This window comes from Blennius ocellaris, assembly GCF_963422515.1.
Source record: "Blennius ocellaris genome assembly, chromosome: 8".
In the NCBI taxonomy this organism is placed as follows: Eukaryota; Metazoa; Chordata; class Actinopteri; order Blenniiformes; family Blenniidae; genus Blennius; species Blennius ocellaris.
In genome coordinates this window covers 10,324,035-10,340,612 of record NC_137657.1, presented here as the reverse complement: position 1 = coordinate 10,340,612, position 16,578 = coordinate 10,324,035, and the positions used below count along the sequence as shown (strand labels likewise).

The 16,578-nt window shown below is 42.6% G+C and overlaps 1 protein-coding gene across 1 annotated transcript; it reads right to left on the bottom strand.

The window, feature by feature from the left end:
• Window positions 1-1,000: 1,000 nt before the first annotated feature.
• On the bottom strand, window positions 1,001-12,262 carry stx17 (syntaxin 17). Its single transcript, XM_080501111.1, has 7 exons — window positions 12,098-12,262; window positions 10,374-10,567; window positions 10,186-10,251; window positions 7,278-7,571; window positions 6,581-6,631; window positions 4,869-4,955; window positions 1,001-2,352 (listed from the first exon to the last, which is right to left on the bottom strand). Exons 2-7 carry the CDS (start codon window positions 10,494-10,496, stop codon window positions 2,101-2,103), a joined length of 873 nt encoding a protein of 290 aa, XP_080357237.1. The 5' UTR covers window positions 10,497-10,567; window positions 12,098-12,262; the 3' UTR covers window positions 1,001-2,100.
• Window positions 12,263-16,578: the final 4,316 nt, after the last annotated feature.

Below are 16,578 nucleotides of genomic sequence, written 5' to 3'. Positions count from 1 at the left end.
TAACAACAAAAATAGATATTGACAGCTCCAGACTACATATAAAGACTTAGTTCAAATTTAAAGCATCTAATGAGCATGAGGAGAGTTCTATGGATCGCAGTGGCCGTCGATGTCTTGTAATTTTTAAAATGGAAGGCTGACATGCAATAAAAAAAAAAAAAGTTCTAGAAGAGAAAATAAAGGGGCCAAATCTTCCAACATTTTTAAACTGCAACTCATGTATGGATAAACATGTGCTTTTGTGCATTTTTTTTTTTTTTTTTTTAATTGCCAACCCAAAGAAGACAAATTCTAATTACATCCACAGTTGTAAAATGGTAAAATATTAAGTAGATCAAAAGGTGCTGGGTACTTTTCATAGCCACGGTATATCCATAAGTGCAGGTTGTGTTCATGTGAATCAGAATAGAAGGTAAAAACATGTTTGAAATGATGTATTTTAACATGATCACAGATTTCTGAAATGACTGTTTTGTTTTTAGCCGTTTCCTTGTTTTCAAATGTGTCGTCCACTGGGAGAAAAACAACTGCGCCTTTTCAAACTTTTGAAACAAAGGTTGAAAGTGTGGAGAGAGAGAGAGCGAGCGAGAGAGAGAGAGAGAGGGTGGAAATCCTTAAGATGAATGGTGGAAATTTTGTCTGCCACTTTATACGAGTTCTCTTTAAACCAGTTTTGTCTCTTTATATGTCTTCGAGGTTTTGGTACAAGTTTTAAATTCCCGAGAGTCAGAAAGAAAGAAAAAAAGGCGGAGCGCTCAAACTACGAGTATGGGGACAGATTGCTAAGTTTGTACTGTGCATCCCGCCCTTCCATAGAGGCCAACCGTTACCTGCATAGTGACATATCAGCCCACGTACTGATCAACGGTGGGAAAGTGTGACGCCATTGCTAGAATCAGTCATCTCAGAGGGGAGGGAAAAGTAAATATGAAAAAATAAATTAAAAACCATTTTACAAAAGTCGTTTTGTGTGTTTGTAATGATTCCACTTAATCTAATGGACGACTGAAAAAACAGTTTATTTGGCAGCAGATGCGTCATCGATACGCGGGGAAGGTTTACACAGTCAAGTCACTTCTGGACTTTGGCACTATGGCTCTGAGTGCAACTTAGGTACAGTGGGATTCAGTGTACATGGAACTTTTTCCAATTTTTTCTACATGAAGAAATATTGAAACGGCCACTGTTAGACCTGACGTACACACACACGCAACAATGACAGAGACCCTGTGAAATCAAAATTATTGCTTCAGTTTTTATCTCGTCTATGGGAATTGTTCATGTTTCGATATTTAAATCATCTATTTTGTGCCAAATGTCTGATTCTAGAGCTGTTATCTTATAATGACTGGTATTGGGTTACATTATAAAGTGTCAATCAAATCTGAAATGTCCACAAATACATAAATAGAAATATGTGCAATATCCTTATGGTATTATTTCACAGGGTCTTTAAAAGGGTCACATTAGGCAAAATTCACTAACGGTTTTCCAACAGTACTATCTAGAATAGTCTCTCTCCCCGGCTTGTTTCATTTAAAAAAAAAAAAAGTGTATTGCTCCAACGAGCCAATCAGAACTCAACCCCTATATAGTGTCATCAGGGGTTTAGCCAATCCCAATAAAGGTAGACCCTCCCACAATTTGGCAGCTCAGCTCTGGCACATACTACTCACGAGAGGAAGTACGTCCTCCTCTTAACAAGATGGGCATGTGTGGGCGGAGCCAGCCCAGCTCACGCCAGACACAGCAGATTCTGAATGCAGCTCCTATGAACGGTTTTGGATCAATGAAACCCGTGTGAGAGTATTGAAAACCTGTGTAATATGAGCCCTTTAAGGAGCAGACTCTTGTTGCTCTTGTTACGATTAACGAGCAGGACTTAAGTTTCTCTCAGAAAAGAGCTGAGCTCACAGTGACGTCACGCTCTGCACACAAGGCTGTCGTGTAAATAAGTCTTTCCAAGTACATTTATGTCCAGGCAGACTCATGAAATAAGGCTGTTGTTACATGTTAGTTCCACAGAAAAACGTTTGGTTGAACACGGAGTCTCTTTAAGGCTCTTTCATGCGACCAGAGGTGGAGTTTTGTTGCTTCCATTTATTTTTCTCTGCCTGGCTGCGGTCCGGGTGCAGCCGGCGGCGGCGCCGTCAGTCGTTTCATCTGCAGGTCCACTTGGGCCCGGCGACGTTTCTGCACCAGGTTGCCCCCCGCGAAGCCCAGAGCCCCCCCTCCCAGAGCGGCGGCCACCCCTGCAGCTTTAAACCCAACCAGCAGGCCGAGAGGACCTCCTACCACACCGCCCAGGATCGCCCCGGCAACCGGCAGCACAGCCAACTTGTAGCCCACCGCCTGGAGAGACAGGAGGAAGAGATATGTTCAAGTTTAATTTGACACGCACGCACACGCGCACACACACTCTCACAGACACACACACACACACACACACTTTGTGGCTTCAAGACAGACTGCGATAGTTTGGATGTGTCTATCCTTTCATGATCACACATCAACCCACAGGAAAAAAAAAAAGAAGAAGAAGAAGCTGTAAACAAGTCTGCATGTGTAAATGTAAACCGACACTTCCATGGCTGCATCAAAGCCTTTTCATTATCTTCATTTGCAAGGAATCAGAGAGATGTGGCCTGTGTGTTATTACAGCGTTATCATCAGAGTGGAAGGTGCTCTTTGCTGATGGCAATTAATGACTGATTCTCTGACCGGCCTCACACACACGCACACACGTGGAGAGACACACGCGCACACACCCACATACACACACACATGCACACTCACTTGATTAACACTTCAGCATTAAATTAATCTAGTTCAAAAGCGAGTATTGCTGGTCCCAGCCCCTGTGGCAGTTAAGGGAATTTTAATTTCATCTGAGCCGAGTTAAAAGGGACTCTGGGTTCAGGTTGTGGAGGGAACCGTGTGACCGTGTGTGTGTGTGTGTGTGTGTGTGTGTGTGTGTGTGTGTGTGTGTGTGTGTGTGTGTGTGTGTGTGTGTGTGTGTGTGTGTCTCAGTTTGACCTGATGACAGATTACAAGCTTTCAAACACGTTGAAACATCTGACATCCGTCTCATCTGATTTCCCCCCCCCACCCACCCCTATCCACCCATCCATGGTGCAGCCCACTCCATCCACTAGACCTCGCAGAGCGCTCAGTCAGCATTTGTCTTCCCATTTTGGGTCAATAATTATTAAAATAATTTATTTATTTTTTTTATCGTTTAATTAAGGTCAAAATGAAACACAAAATGTTTCTGTTTCACAATTAGTGGAGTTTAACTGCGCTTGGGCTTCATTGAATAATGTTGATGTGAAGTCTTTTCACATTATAGGATCATTTTCTTTTCTTTCTTTAATAGTTCCTATTTTATACTTTAATATACATTTATCTTTCACTTCATGTTATTATTTGTCACTCTGTGTATCGCAGCCAGAGAGGACACCGTGACAATGTCTTTTTGACATTGCTTCCACAGTGACAATAAAGAAGTATTTTATTGCTATCGAACATTTGGGATTCATAAAATGAAAGAAAAAAAACAAACAACAAAAAGCAAACATGTAAAATAATTGATCTATTGTTTTGATTCAAGGCTTCAAAACTTCACCTTGGGCTTTGTAGAAAAAAAAAACTATTTGCACTAGCAAACTACGTTATGACATTTCACAAGCACCAAAACTGGTTATTGAAGTAACTGAAGTAAGTGATTGTTTACGACACAAAGGAAAAGAAATCAGAATGTGGTGTAACGCTCCATCATTGGTGGCAGAAATGAGAGCTCAGTAACGGCGACAGCTCGGTATTCATCTGAGCTGATACTACTCTTGTGGTGTTTTTGTCATTTGGAAGCGGCAGCATTGGCCGATGACTCTGTCAAGCTGTGAAATGATTAAAAAAAATTTTTTTAAATAAATAAATAATCGAAACAAAACAACAACAACAACAAAAAAAAACCCACAGTCTTTCATGTGTGTTTATTTTCAGTCCACGGTTAGCACCGACAGCTTTGACACTGTCGCTGGATGCCGGTAATTGCAGCCGAATTACTTCACACTTCCATTATGTTCCTAAAATGTGAAGCTGAACAACAAAAATCTAAATTCACAGCTGAACAGATGCGCACATCCTTCTTTTTCCGTTAATCCTCAAAACACCACGGACAGTTCAGGAATATTCTTCTACTGTTTGGCAAATAAGTGGTGTTGTCTGCACTGATGTGTGTGTGTGTGTGTGTGTGTGTGTGTGTGGTGGCTTGACAAAAACAGGTGATTCATTCTGGACACAAAAAAAGTTCCAACATTTCAAGTGTGTAGTAGGTGTGAAGGGCACTGAGTCGCCTTGTGACTTACACTGGGCTCACATCAGTGGACGGGCGTGCTGAATTGACAATGCTGCTTCTGAAAAACTATTAAGCAGTCATTTAAACCTCTCCTCGGCGCTGCGCTAACACACACACACACACACACACACACACACACACACACACACACACACACACACACACACACACACACACACACACACACACACACACACACACACACACACACACACACACACACACACACACACACACACACACACACACCGGCTCTCGTCAGCGCTCTCATCCCACCTCTCTATCACTTTCCCTCCCCTCCACTCCTCTCTATCCCTCTCCTCTCTCTATTTCCTTAATTGCAGCTTTCCTCCGTATTCGAACGGATCAATAGGGACAAACGCTGTGGAATGGCTGGGAGGCAAAGTGCCATCGATCTCCCCATCTCCCAAACACCACACACACATCATCCCGACACACACACACACACCGACACACACACACACACACACACACACACACTTATACATACCTTCCCCAGGCTCCTGGTCCCCTCCTCCACGTTGGCAGCGGCTGTGTTGACGTTGTCCTCTATGCTGTCAATCTTCTCCTGCTGGGACTGGGAAGCACGGGGGTTACACACAGACGAGCACGTATTAGCACCAGCACATATTCAAGCGAGCATATTGACTGACACACACACACACACACACACACACACACACACACACACACACACACACACACACACACACACACGCACACACGCACACACGCACACACGCACACACGCACACATGCACATGCACGCACACACAGGAAGTAGCAAACCACCTGTTGTGCTCAAAGTTTTTATATTTCACCTGGCCAAATCCAGCCCGGCGGCACACGTTACACAAGAGGGGAGTGTGTGGAGGCTGGAGGTATATTCAAGGGAGGTTTCACTGAGGGTGGGGTCATAAAGGCGTGTGTGTGTGTGTGTGTGTGTCTCATGAAATATTCAGAGTGGCAGCTGTCTCTCTCCACGTGAGGGTTGGATGGACATAGTGACCAAACAACAACCAGCATGTTTTTCCTTCCCCTGCTCCGCCTCAAAACGCCATCTTTTCTTTCGGCCTCCTCACACGGCGCCAAACCACAGTTTACACGTTTTACCTTTTTCGTCTGTCGCTCTGATTTCGTTCAAATTTGGTATTGCATTAGATCACCCAGATGTTAGAGGTAGAGACATTGGGAATTGTTTAAATCTTTGTTCCATTTAAAAAAATTAAACAAAAATAACCTGGTTTGATTCTGAGAGGGGAGCTGGACAGTCTCACTACTGCTTTTAATACAGTTTTGAATACGACACCAATAACAAATTGATTCACGGAGTCTTTTATGTCACATCAAAACGAGTCCTGACGGTTTCCATTCAGGGTTTTCTCAAATTTTGCATTTCAAAATCTATATGGCAACACGGCTCCATCAGCGTGCCTCACATTTCCTCTGATTAACAGGTCGTCTAATACAGACCTGTTTGTGTTAACCTTCTTAGAAGAGACTGAGAACTGAAGCGTTCAGGTAAGAGCAGGAGCACCGAGACAAAGGCGACGATCTCACCACGCTCTCACTCAGTATTTCCACAGAGGCTGAGCGTTGGAATATCACTCCCTTAACGGCCTCTTTCACCCCCGAGACACCACAACATGTCTATGCTCTTTCTGCCACCCCCCTCTCATACCTCTGTGCCCCCCCCCACTACATCTTCACTCTTTCTCTCTTCCACTGTTAATCTCTTCGCTCAGCCTCTCTGCTCCTCTCCCTCCATCCCCGAGGATAGCGTGATAATCTGAACCGTCTGTTCTCCACCTGCTCTGATGGATCCCTCGTTTCCCTCTCCTCCCCCTGCGACAGTCGGCTCCCCCCCTCTCACCACCCCCCTCCTCCTCCTCTAAAATCCACCCTCTCCCTCCTCTTGGCCTCGCTGAAGGGCCTCTGGGGCCCCGGCGGTTCTCCGGAGTGGATCTCTGTAACCTCGTCTCGGAGGAGCCTTGCCAGGCAACACAAGCACACACTGGTCAAACACACACACACACACAAACTGATTCCGAGAAATGCTATAGGCGAACAGCCACTGTCACACTGCTTTCGTTGGCGGAGCCGGCTGTGCACACATGTAGAGCGAGAGAAAGCTGCGTCCGGCGTTGAGATATGAATGCGCTAGCCGGGACGTACATGGGAGGCCCGCCTGAGTGTACTCACATGAACGAGCAGCGAGAACTCCATCACCAAACCACTCAGCGCCTTCAGATCCTGAGAGGCAAAAAAAAAACTGCTTTTATTTCACTGTCACACAAAGCTAAAGCACCAGTAAGGGAAAAAAAAAATGTCAGTGACTTCAACACATGGCAGTTTTAGTAATATGAGTACATACGATATGAACTGTTTATAATTGTGTATTTATATAAATATCTTTTAAAAATTTTCAGGTCATCATCACACAAACTAGCAAAGTCCTACAAATATGTGTTTTTAATACGATAAGTAATATTTCTACACTCTGCTTAGTTCTTTTTAATTGACACGACAACTTTCCTGTTGTACATTATGTTAACTTTTCTCCACACGAAAATGTGGTATAATAATATATAATATAATAATGAATATTGACGGAATCCCAACCAGTATCTTCAGTTTCAGGATTTCCTGGTTTACATTCACACGACTTAATAAGGACATGGACAGCGCCGTGGTATGATTTCCTTCTGATTACAAGTCAAAATGTGTGTCGGGGGGGGCGCGACCTGTTGTATGCCTCGTTTGTTCCAGTCCATCTGCACTCGGCTTACAATTCACACACATGCACAGGTTTGTCGAATCCTTCGAGGAAAAGCAGGTTTAAAGATTTCAAATCTCATCTCTGTATGTCGCGGCATAGGAGGGACACGGACAAACGCACCTCTTCCAGGTGATCCCAGGACTCTGCCGCACACTGATCAGGGGGGATGTCCGGCAGCTGGAGTTGAGTTTGCCTGCCCGACACGGACGCACAGCTGGACGGCTGAGCGGCGGGTGGAGACGGCGGCGTCTCCGAAGGCGGAGGTTCGGGTTTGGAGTGCAAAAGCAGGAAATCTGTGGCGGCTTGGGACGCTCGGTCCCGGACCGGCTTGACGAGCGCTTCCAGGGCGGCGGCGTCGTCGGGGCGAACCCGAGCGCACAGCTTCTCCATCTCCCTGATGTTTGCGTGCAGTTGCTGCAGAGAGAGACGCTCAGAGAGTGAGGTTCTGAGGGCGACTGGTGTGACGCTTGGTTTGCAGGCAAAGGAGAAGCAAACTGATGTTGTGATATAAATGTGTGAAATGGAGGCTAAAGACACTTTTTTTTTTTGATCTCTATGACATCAAATAACTTTCCGACTAAAACAGGAAGCAAGGTGCTCGTGCTGACCGCTCCAGCCTCGTACGCTTGTCCAGGGGACATTTGCGCGAGTGGCCCGGCCATCATGACCCACATCCTGCCAATTTACACAACATGAAGAAAAATACATCTGTATGCTCCTAACATATGTGAGTAAATGATAAACATGCTGATCGACACAGCTGGCTCAGACACCGAAAGCAATCTTGACTATTAAGTGGTTCCAACGCATCCAAATACACAGAGACAGATAATGATGACGAAACAGGACAGACTCCACTTCTTGTCTCTCAGTTTGCCGGAGCTTTTCTCTGCCTCTCTCGGGGGTTCGTCTGGTGCACGCTAGGAGGAGTACATGTCAGGCTACAAGTATGGAGGTGAGGGTTAAAAAGAAGGAGAAAGGACCGACGTGGATAAATAACACTCAAGACAAAACATGTTTAATAGTTAGAAATGTGATCAAAATACAAACGACGCCTCCTATTATCTGAGTTCCTGCTGACCATGATGTCTGCCCATGACACAAATAAAATTTAAAAAAAACACATTCACCCACATGGAAGGCAGAGCAGACGAACCCCGACTCTGGATTAACGCCGAGAAGACATGGGAAAGCACTCTTTGTGTGCCCAGGGGGGTTGTAGGGTAATGGTGAGAGGATAGGTGTGTGGCTGTTTGGAGTTATTTCACCTTCAGAGACATGGTGGCTTCCAGGCAACAACATCCCCCCGAGGCGTTTCACACCCACCATGTGAACAAGTACACACACACACACACACACACACACTGAGTGATGCGCATTTGAGGTTTAGCAGTTGGTCTTTTCCTGCCCTGATTTCCGCCTTTTCCTTTGAAAAATTGAGTTTCAATGCAAAAATATTGAAGCATTTGACATCGACTATTTCAGCTTATGTCCAGGATTCATACATTTCTGGATGCTTTTTTATATGTGAGGCCAAAATGTATTATTTCGATATTATTGCATCCGCTTGTGAACAACAGGCAATATGCAAGAGGAACTTCAATCTCCCGATGAATGTTTGTTTGAAGTATTTCTTTAATCTGGGTTTTAATGGTTTTACTTTTGTTCCAGATAAAACAATATGTTTGCATCCTGTCGTCTCTATTTCAGACAAACGTAGGACGGATACTCTTTTTTAATTTTTAAGAGCAGAAGTACAGTTTCAGCAGTTATTCAGACAGCTCGCTGTTATAAAACTGCTTAAACATTTGCTGGGTGTGAATCGAAGGACGTCTGAAAAGACACGTACAGATTTTCTGAAAATAAAAACCAGTAGGAGTCATTTCAACCCTTTTCTCTTATCCTTTCTAACCCTGACAGGATTTGTCAGGCGTATTTCCCATGACTACAAATATGGAAAAAAAATACTAGAAAGTGGAGGTTTGTGCTTAAATTCCAGTCATTTTAGTGCATTTGCACTCTAGCACCTGTAAAACATCCTGGGGATTTGATCACACTACAATGTTTCTGCATCAGATTGGATGCAGGGAATTTGTTAATTAAATTATCAAATTCAAAATGAATTTGGCTTTTTGGAGAGAAACCTGTTTTGCAGGGTCTGAAAAGTGGGTTTGAGGTAAAGTCCAGAGCAAGACAATGAGCCGAGACACACAATCGGGAGCGGAAAAATGTGGTAGAAAAGGGAAAATCCACTATTTTAAAGTGGCCAGAAATAAGTCTTGACCTAAACAACACAGACATCCTTTCAAGAGAACTGATATCTGCCAGTGCAGGAAAGACGACAGCAATGAATAAAGGGCCTGAACAGACTGGAAGGGAAGCGTTATCAGAAATTATAGCTATTAATTTTAGAAAACATTTACATTTCACATTGAACCGTAATTAGAAAGTTTTTTTTTTTTTTTTTTTTTTTAATGACTTTCAAATGTGATTAAAATGACTTTCCTCCTCTTCACCTGTCAGGCCAATAATATACTGTATATCCATACATTTTAATTTGACTCCTAGGCTACAAAGAAAAGGGAAAGCGTCACGATTGTTGCTCATGTGTGTTCTGGAAACCGACTAAAAATACACAGGAGCTGCAAAAAGAAAGGAAAAAATATTGTATACAGTACGTTGTATGTCTGGATTTTGTAATTTAATCAAAGAAAAGGCTGTTTTTAGAGTCACACAAGAATCTATTCGTGTTTTCACTTGGGTACTCTCGTTTCCTCCCACGGTCCAAAAACCTTCATTAATGTCATCAGACTGGTCTGAAATTGTGATTTTTTTTAGACGTGAATTAATGTCATGATTCCAGTGAAGCCCAGACAATTTGGGACATAAAAACGATACGGTGCACATTCAGAGCCATGTGCCTTCAGGAATTCGAAGGGGCGCTGAGGCACAACAATCCCTCACGTTCACTGGGAAAACAGACGCTCGCCTGCTGAAAGGGCGGCGTTCGGAGAGCGTCGTGCCGTACCTGAACTGTCCTGCTGGCGTTAACGTGTTCATGATGAAGGCGCTCCCATAGCTGGCCCTGTTGGTACTGTCAAACGTGAAAAAGAAGAAGAAGAAGAAGGAGAAGAAGAAAAAGAAATAGAGTTACTTATTCATAAGTGGACTGCTTGATTACTGCGATGGCGTGCGTCGACAGATTTCAGTCGTCACCTTCAGTATGTTATTGTGGTGTTTCTGCAGCCTCTCCAGGTCCGTGGGCAGAGCCACTTTAATGAACTTGTGGATGGGAGCTTCGAGGCGCCTCAGTGTCAGCTTGTTGCTTTCCTCCGCCATGTGTCCCGCTGACGGCCCACAGCCGACACCTCTGTGGAACTTGGACGCTGCACCTGCTCAGCTTTATCTCACTGCGCCCACACACAGTGTAAATACAGCAGAGTAGGATTTTAATAAATACATAAATCAAATTAATAAACTTGGTGACACATGCGAGCCAGCCCACACGTCTAAAACTGGCAGCTCGGTCGTTGGATATTTGTCTCTTTGCCAGCATGCTCTTGGTGAAAGGAATAAGTGAAATACGGTGTACTGATGGTCAAACATCCATACTAAAACTGTTAGAGATGGACAAAAAAAAATTATTACCATATCAGATGATTAAATAATGACATCGGTTGTTGAACAAACAAACAAACAAACAAACAGCTTACCCCTGTTTTATATTATCTGACAACACGACGAGCTCTGGAGATTTCTCGGGTTTTTCTACATCATCAGTTGTTCACTTATTTAAAATACAACTGATCGTTTAATCAGTACGGTGCCGTATTGATGAAGGCATCCCAGTCGATATTGGCTGATCACACATGGCTCCGATTCAAGTAGTTTAAATTGTTTCCGTCTGGGTGCAGGAGCACTCTGCCAAAATGTGGGAGAAGGTGACTAATTTGTCCCAGATACCAAACAGCCTCTTAAATGACTCTATACCATGTTGGATTTATTGTTAACAGTCCTTTAATCTGCCCACTGTAATTAAGTCGGGATTTTGGGTTCTTTTTTATTGACTATTATTGGCTGTATTGTTAGGTCTTATTGCTGATTGGAGCAGAAACGGTCCCACCGTGGTCATAAAGACATCCTTGATCCTGTATGAAAGCTATACTGCAGATGTTTATTAGATTGATGAATCAAAATACTGGCAGTATGGGTACAGGTTGAAGGGAGAATTTTAAGTCTTCTCATAATGTGAAGAATTTAGTGACATAAAATTATAAAGGCCTTCATGACTCCATTAAATAAAAACTCTCCAGGTCTGGTCAGGCTAAAAGCATGCATATTCATGTGGAAATTTGTTAATAATATACATAGTCTTTCAGACATTCAACAAGTTTTTTTTTCTCTTGTCATCAGACGTATTTTGTGCAAGTAAATAAAATAAAGAAAAATATGTTGTTGGACCATAATGACACACACGAACATATTTGATCAGTTAATGGCCAGCTTTGTTAAGTTATGTGGACTTTGATTACGCAAGGCTGAAAAAGAAATAGATATTTGTTAAATCGCTTTGTGGCCAAGAAGAATACTATATTATTTAATACAGCTGATAGTCAACATCAAGCAAAGACACCTTGATCTGGCTTCTTCTTTTTTTTATAGGACTCAGGACAACATGCTATGTAGATATGCTGAATTGTTGATTTAATTACGCCGTGTGTGTGTGTGTGTGTGTGTGTGTGTGTGTGTGTGTGTGTGTGTGTGTGTGTGTGTGTGTGTGTGTGTGTGTGTGTGTGTGTGTGTGTGTGTGTGTGTGTGTGCGTGCGTGCGTGCGTGTGTGCGTCTGTGTGTGTGTAAATGAAATTAAACGATCCTCGGAGTCACAGGATAAAACCGAAACTGCTGCTGAAACACCAAACTTCCCAGGCTGACTGACTCACCAGTGACAATATCGCTCGAAACGGTCATTTATCTTCTAGAAACGCAGCCGTCAACCTCCATGGCGTCGTTAAAACGGACGTTTCGTTACATTTGATGATCGGAGACAAATATTTCTTCTCGTTTCAGGACAATTTTCGTTTGTAAACAACTTCTCCCCGAGTGCGTCACCGAAAAGGTTCCGACCTACACCAACACCCAGAAGTCATTGTGTTCCTCGTCATCGTGGCTCAATCGATCAAGATGGCTTCATAATAAGGATAAACTAAAACAAGAAACAGTTCTACTTTGTCAGATGTTTATTTATATATATTGTGATTTTGTTTTCTCAGTCACTGATACATTGGGTTAGAAAAAGACTATTGAATGTTTCATGATTTGGTTTTTTTTTCACAATGGCTCAGATCTAAAAAAGAAATAAAGAGAAAAAAGAAACATTTTTACTTTTATTTTCAAGTATCAAATCTAATGCCAATACATAAAATACAAAAATGACATTTTGTAGCCTGTCTGTGATTTAAAGACAAAGCAAAGAATCAAACAACAAAAACAGGGAGATAATAATAATAATAATAATAATAATAATAATAATAATAATAATAAACAGAGAAACAAACACACAATTACATAGCAGTGCAATTGTTCTTTCTTTGTCATATTTATTTTTATCATTATTGGGGGAATTTTTTTCAGCAGGGAATGTCTGACCTTTACAAATGTGTCTTAAACCCTCATCACAGCAAAACAAACACGATCATCTGAACATTAGAATGTGCTAAGCAACAAATAAAAGTTATTACTGTTTTACAGTGAACAGATAAGTGAGCTCCTTTAAACATGCCTGTTTCGCAAATTATATGTTCATCATCTCTGAGGAACTTTTCAGTGTTTCTCTTGAATAAACAGTATCAGTCATTGTATGTTACCTTTGTTTTTTGTGTGTGTTTGTTTTGGGTTTCTTTTTTTTTGGGGGGGGGGGGGGGGGCAGAGACATAAAATTGGGGTTCCCCCTCCTCTCCTCTGAGATTTGCCTGTGTGAGTGGGTCTATTGCATGTTTCCACTTCTCTTCTGTGGCACCCTTTACCTTTGACATTTAGGCCAAACCCCCACACACTCTTCCCTCAGCGGATGCTCCATGCAAGAGGCCACAGTAAAACACACAACCCCAGTTGCAGGGGATTTCCCCTGCTGCTGTGCACATGATGTGACTGTCTGTGTTTGTGTGTGTGTGTGTGTGTGTGTGTGTGTGTGTGTGTGTGTGTGTGTGTGTGTGTGTGTGTGTGTGTGTGTGTGTGTGTGTGCTTTCAATTCTGTTTGTGTATGTTTGTCCACCTTCAGGCAACTCCAAAAGTTGCAGTCCTAAAGGGTAGATAGAAAATCAGCTTCCTGCTTCAGTGTTTTACAAACTCTCAAAAGCAGAAGCTGTCAACATGATAGCACTCGGTGGTTTCTCAGGTCTGCTCTTGCTCCTGGAAAAAGTCAAATTCAGTTGTTTTTTTCTGACATGTTTACATGTACAGCAAACCTCAGAGCAGGCGATGCCTCCTTCACTGAAAATCTTTCCAAGTCGGTCCTGGAGCCCAGGCTGGGAGCCACTGCTGTAAAGCAACTGTAACGCTGATAAATGTTTGTGTGTATTGAGCCCAGGGTGAGTTCAGGTGCCATTTGTTTCAGTCTAATCCGGGAAGTTTGTCAGCAGGAGAGGAAAACAGTAGGGCTCCGTCTTACACCCCCTGAATGTGTTTTTAGAGCAGGTGTGATTAGCACATCCTGACTCCTCAGTGGATGCAGGCCTTTTTTCACAGTCGACAACCTGAAATGTCACTGTTGGTAGAGCACATGTATTACTAACAATACTCACAATGTGACGTTTCCTACAAGGGTGTCCCATAAAGCTGTAGCGTTTTGAGAGTGAACCCAGGACCAGAATCTAGAGCAGCTGCATGAACCATCAACCACTGGTTTTATTTGCTCTATTTGCTTTTCCTGTTGGTACATGTCACATTGTGTGCTGAAAAAAACATATTTTCACAAAAGCAAAACTACATTTGTGAAAGAACATACTTCCACTCTGCACGGTTCTTTTAATATATTGACTGTTTATTTCCTTTTGATCATGAGAGACTTTTCTAAATACATTTTTTCTCATAAGGGGTGTTTATACAATTCTGATCAGATCTGAAATCGTGGGAACATAAATTAAATACCTGTTTTGAGTGTGTGTGTGTGTGTGTGTGTGTGTGTGTGTGTGTGTGTGTGTGTGTGTGTGTGTGTGTGTGTGTGTGTGTGTGTGTGTGTGTGTTCTAATGGGACCTCTAATTAAGACTCTGGATATCTGCTATCTGCCAGCACTGATCGATTGGCTTGTAGACTGACAGCTCGTCGTGTGTGTGTGTGTGTGTGTGTGTGTGTGTGTGGTGTGTGTGTGTGTGTGTGTGTGTGTGTGTGTGTGTGTGTGTGTGTGTGTGTGTGTGTGTGTGTCGGAGAGTGCGGATTTTGCTCTTCTGTCGCTCTGCTTCATGTCATGTTATGTTACTTCTAGCTGTGAAATGCTATTTTCAAAGAAGGGGTGATTAACATGTACTCATCTCAACACATACACGCTGGGATCACTTTTGAAAAGAGGTGTGAATGGTCTTGTGCTGCATGCTCATCAAACACTGAGATGTAACAATCCCTGAAAGATTGTTGACATGACGGACAGTTTTTTGGGGAAATATGACAATCACAGAAATGCATTCATATTTGCCATTTCTGGACCGTCTCCCTATGAAGCTTTTGGAGTCTAAAACTTTCTAATTCAAAAAGGGTCATGAATCATTGGATAAGATAATCTGGTCTTGAAGTGTGTGGTACACTGCTTCAGTTCTCGTCATATGGACATAACTTTGGTACACATCTTTCTGTCTTTTCTTTCTCACGCACAAATAGAGCTGTTCACAGTTTCACCACCACATTTACTATCAATCACCTGGCTGTTAGGGAGAGAGAGAGAGAGAGTGTGTGTGTGTGTGTGTGTGTGTGTGTGTGTGTGCGTGTGTTCACGCTGTTGTGCAGGACAGCGAGTGAGTGATGGCAGTGACAGTATAGACGGCATGTGCTGTGAAATGTCACCGTAGCGATCGATGGTGTTTAACGAGGCTGGAGGCTGATCTGGACCTCATGCTAACATGAATCCCTCCCACCCCCCCCCCCCCCCCCCCCCCCCAACCATCCTAATCCCCCCTCTACTTTCTGTGAGAGCCCAAGGGTACCTCAGGAGAGAGACAAGGCCTTGTCAAGAGGCTTTTGTGTCTGACAAGGCACTCGTACATGCGCATTCTCAAAAAAAAAAAAAAATTGGCTTAAATTCATTCCCATTTAGCTTTTTGTTTTTGTTAATATGAAGTAGAAATCTTATGTTAAAGAATCAAAACACAAGAGGCAGTCGGTCAGAATAATCAGAACTAGTTTATGATTTCAAAGTGCTGAACAGAAAATCCAGTGAACCAAAGAGAAAGAAAAAAAAACAACAGAAACCCTAACCAAAGAGGGACATTGAAAAAACAGCAATTTTTTTTCTTTTTTGTTTTTTCTTCTTCAAAAAACAATGCACAACTCGTACCACAATATTTGAAAAAGCTAAAAACACTTCAAAATATTAGTTTTTGTATATATATATATATTTATATATATATATATATATATTTATATTTATGTATATATTTATATTTATATCTATAGAATTCTTTCTTTTTAAAACGGCTGCCATGAGTGTGTGAGTGGGTGATGGAGGCCCGGGGAAATCCCCATAGAGCTGCAGTCGGAGACACAAACACAGGTCAAGCCGTTGCAACAGGCTATGGCAGCTTTTGACAGCTTAGAACACACCATGCATATGATCCTGGCTTTCTCCTAAGCGTACAAACAAAGACGATATGCAGCCGTGTCCTTCAAACTCTCACACAGCCTCCACAATAGAAATGAAAAGAAGAAAAAAAAAAAAAGAGCAATGAATGTGGAATGTTTCTCTCCCTGGACGTACAGCTGTCTGCCGAGCACCCTCCGCTCCCCGACTCGCCGTCGTCCTACGGAACGAGCCGGCCGGGTGTGTGTCTGTGCTTCTAGCCCTTCTCGTGGGTGAAGTGCTTCAAGAGCTAAATCTTTCCATGTTTTTGCTCCTCTGTACTCCTAATTGACCTATGACTTTAAAATGCAAAATGAGTTAATTAAAAAAAACAACAAAAAAAAACAATATTAAAAATAACGTAGAGTAAGTTCAAGTCTGGGTGACTCAGTCATCGATCGCTGATGCACAGTACCCTCCTCTGCTGTCTAAAGCCAAATGAAGACTGGCTCTCTTTCTTTTGCCTACCGACAGTACGCGACAAGTCTTTGTATTAAAATAATTTAGAGTTTGAAGTTAGCCCATTCCTTCTTCGTCTCTTCCACTTGTGGTGAGATAGCACTTAAGAAATTGCACTTTGTTATTAAGAGCCCACC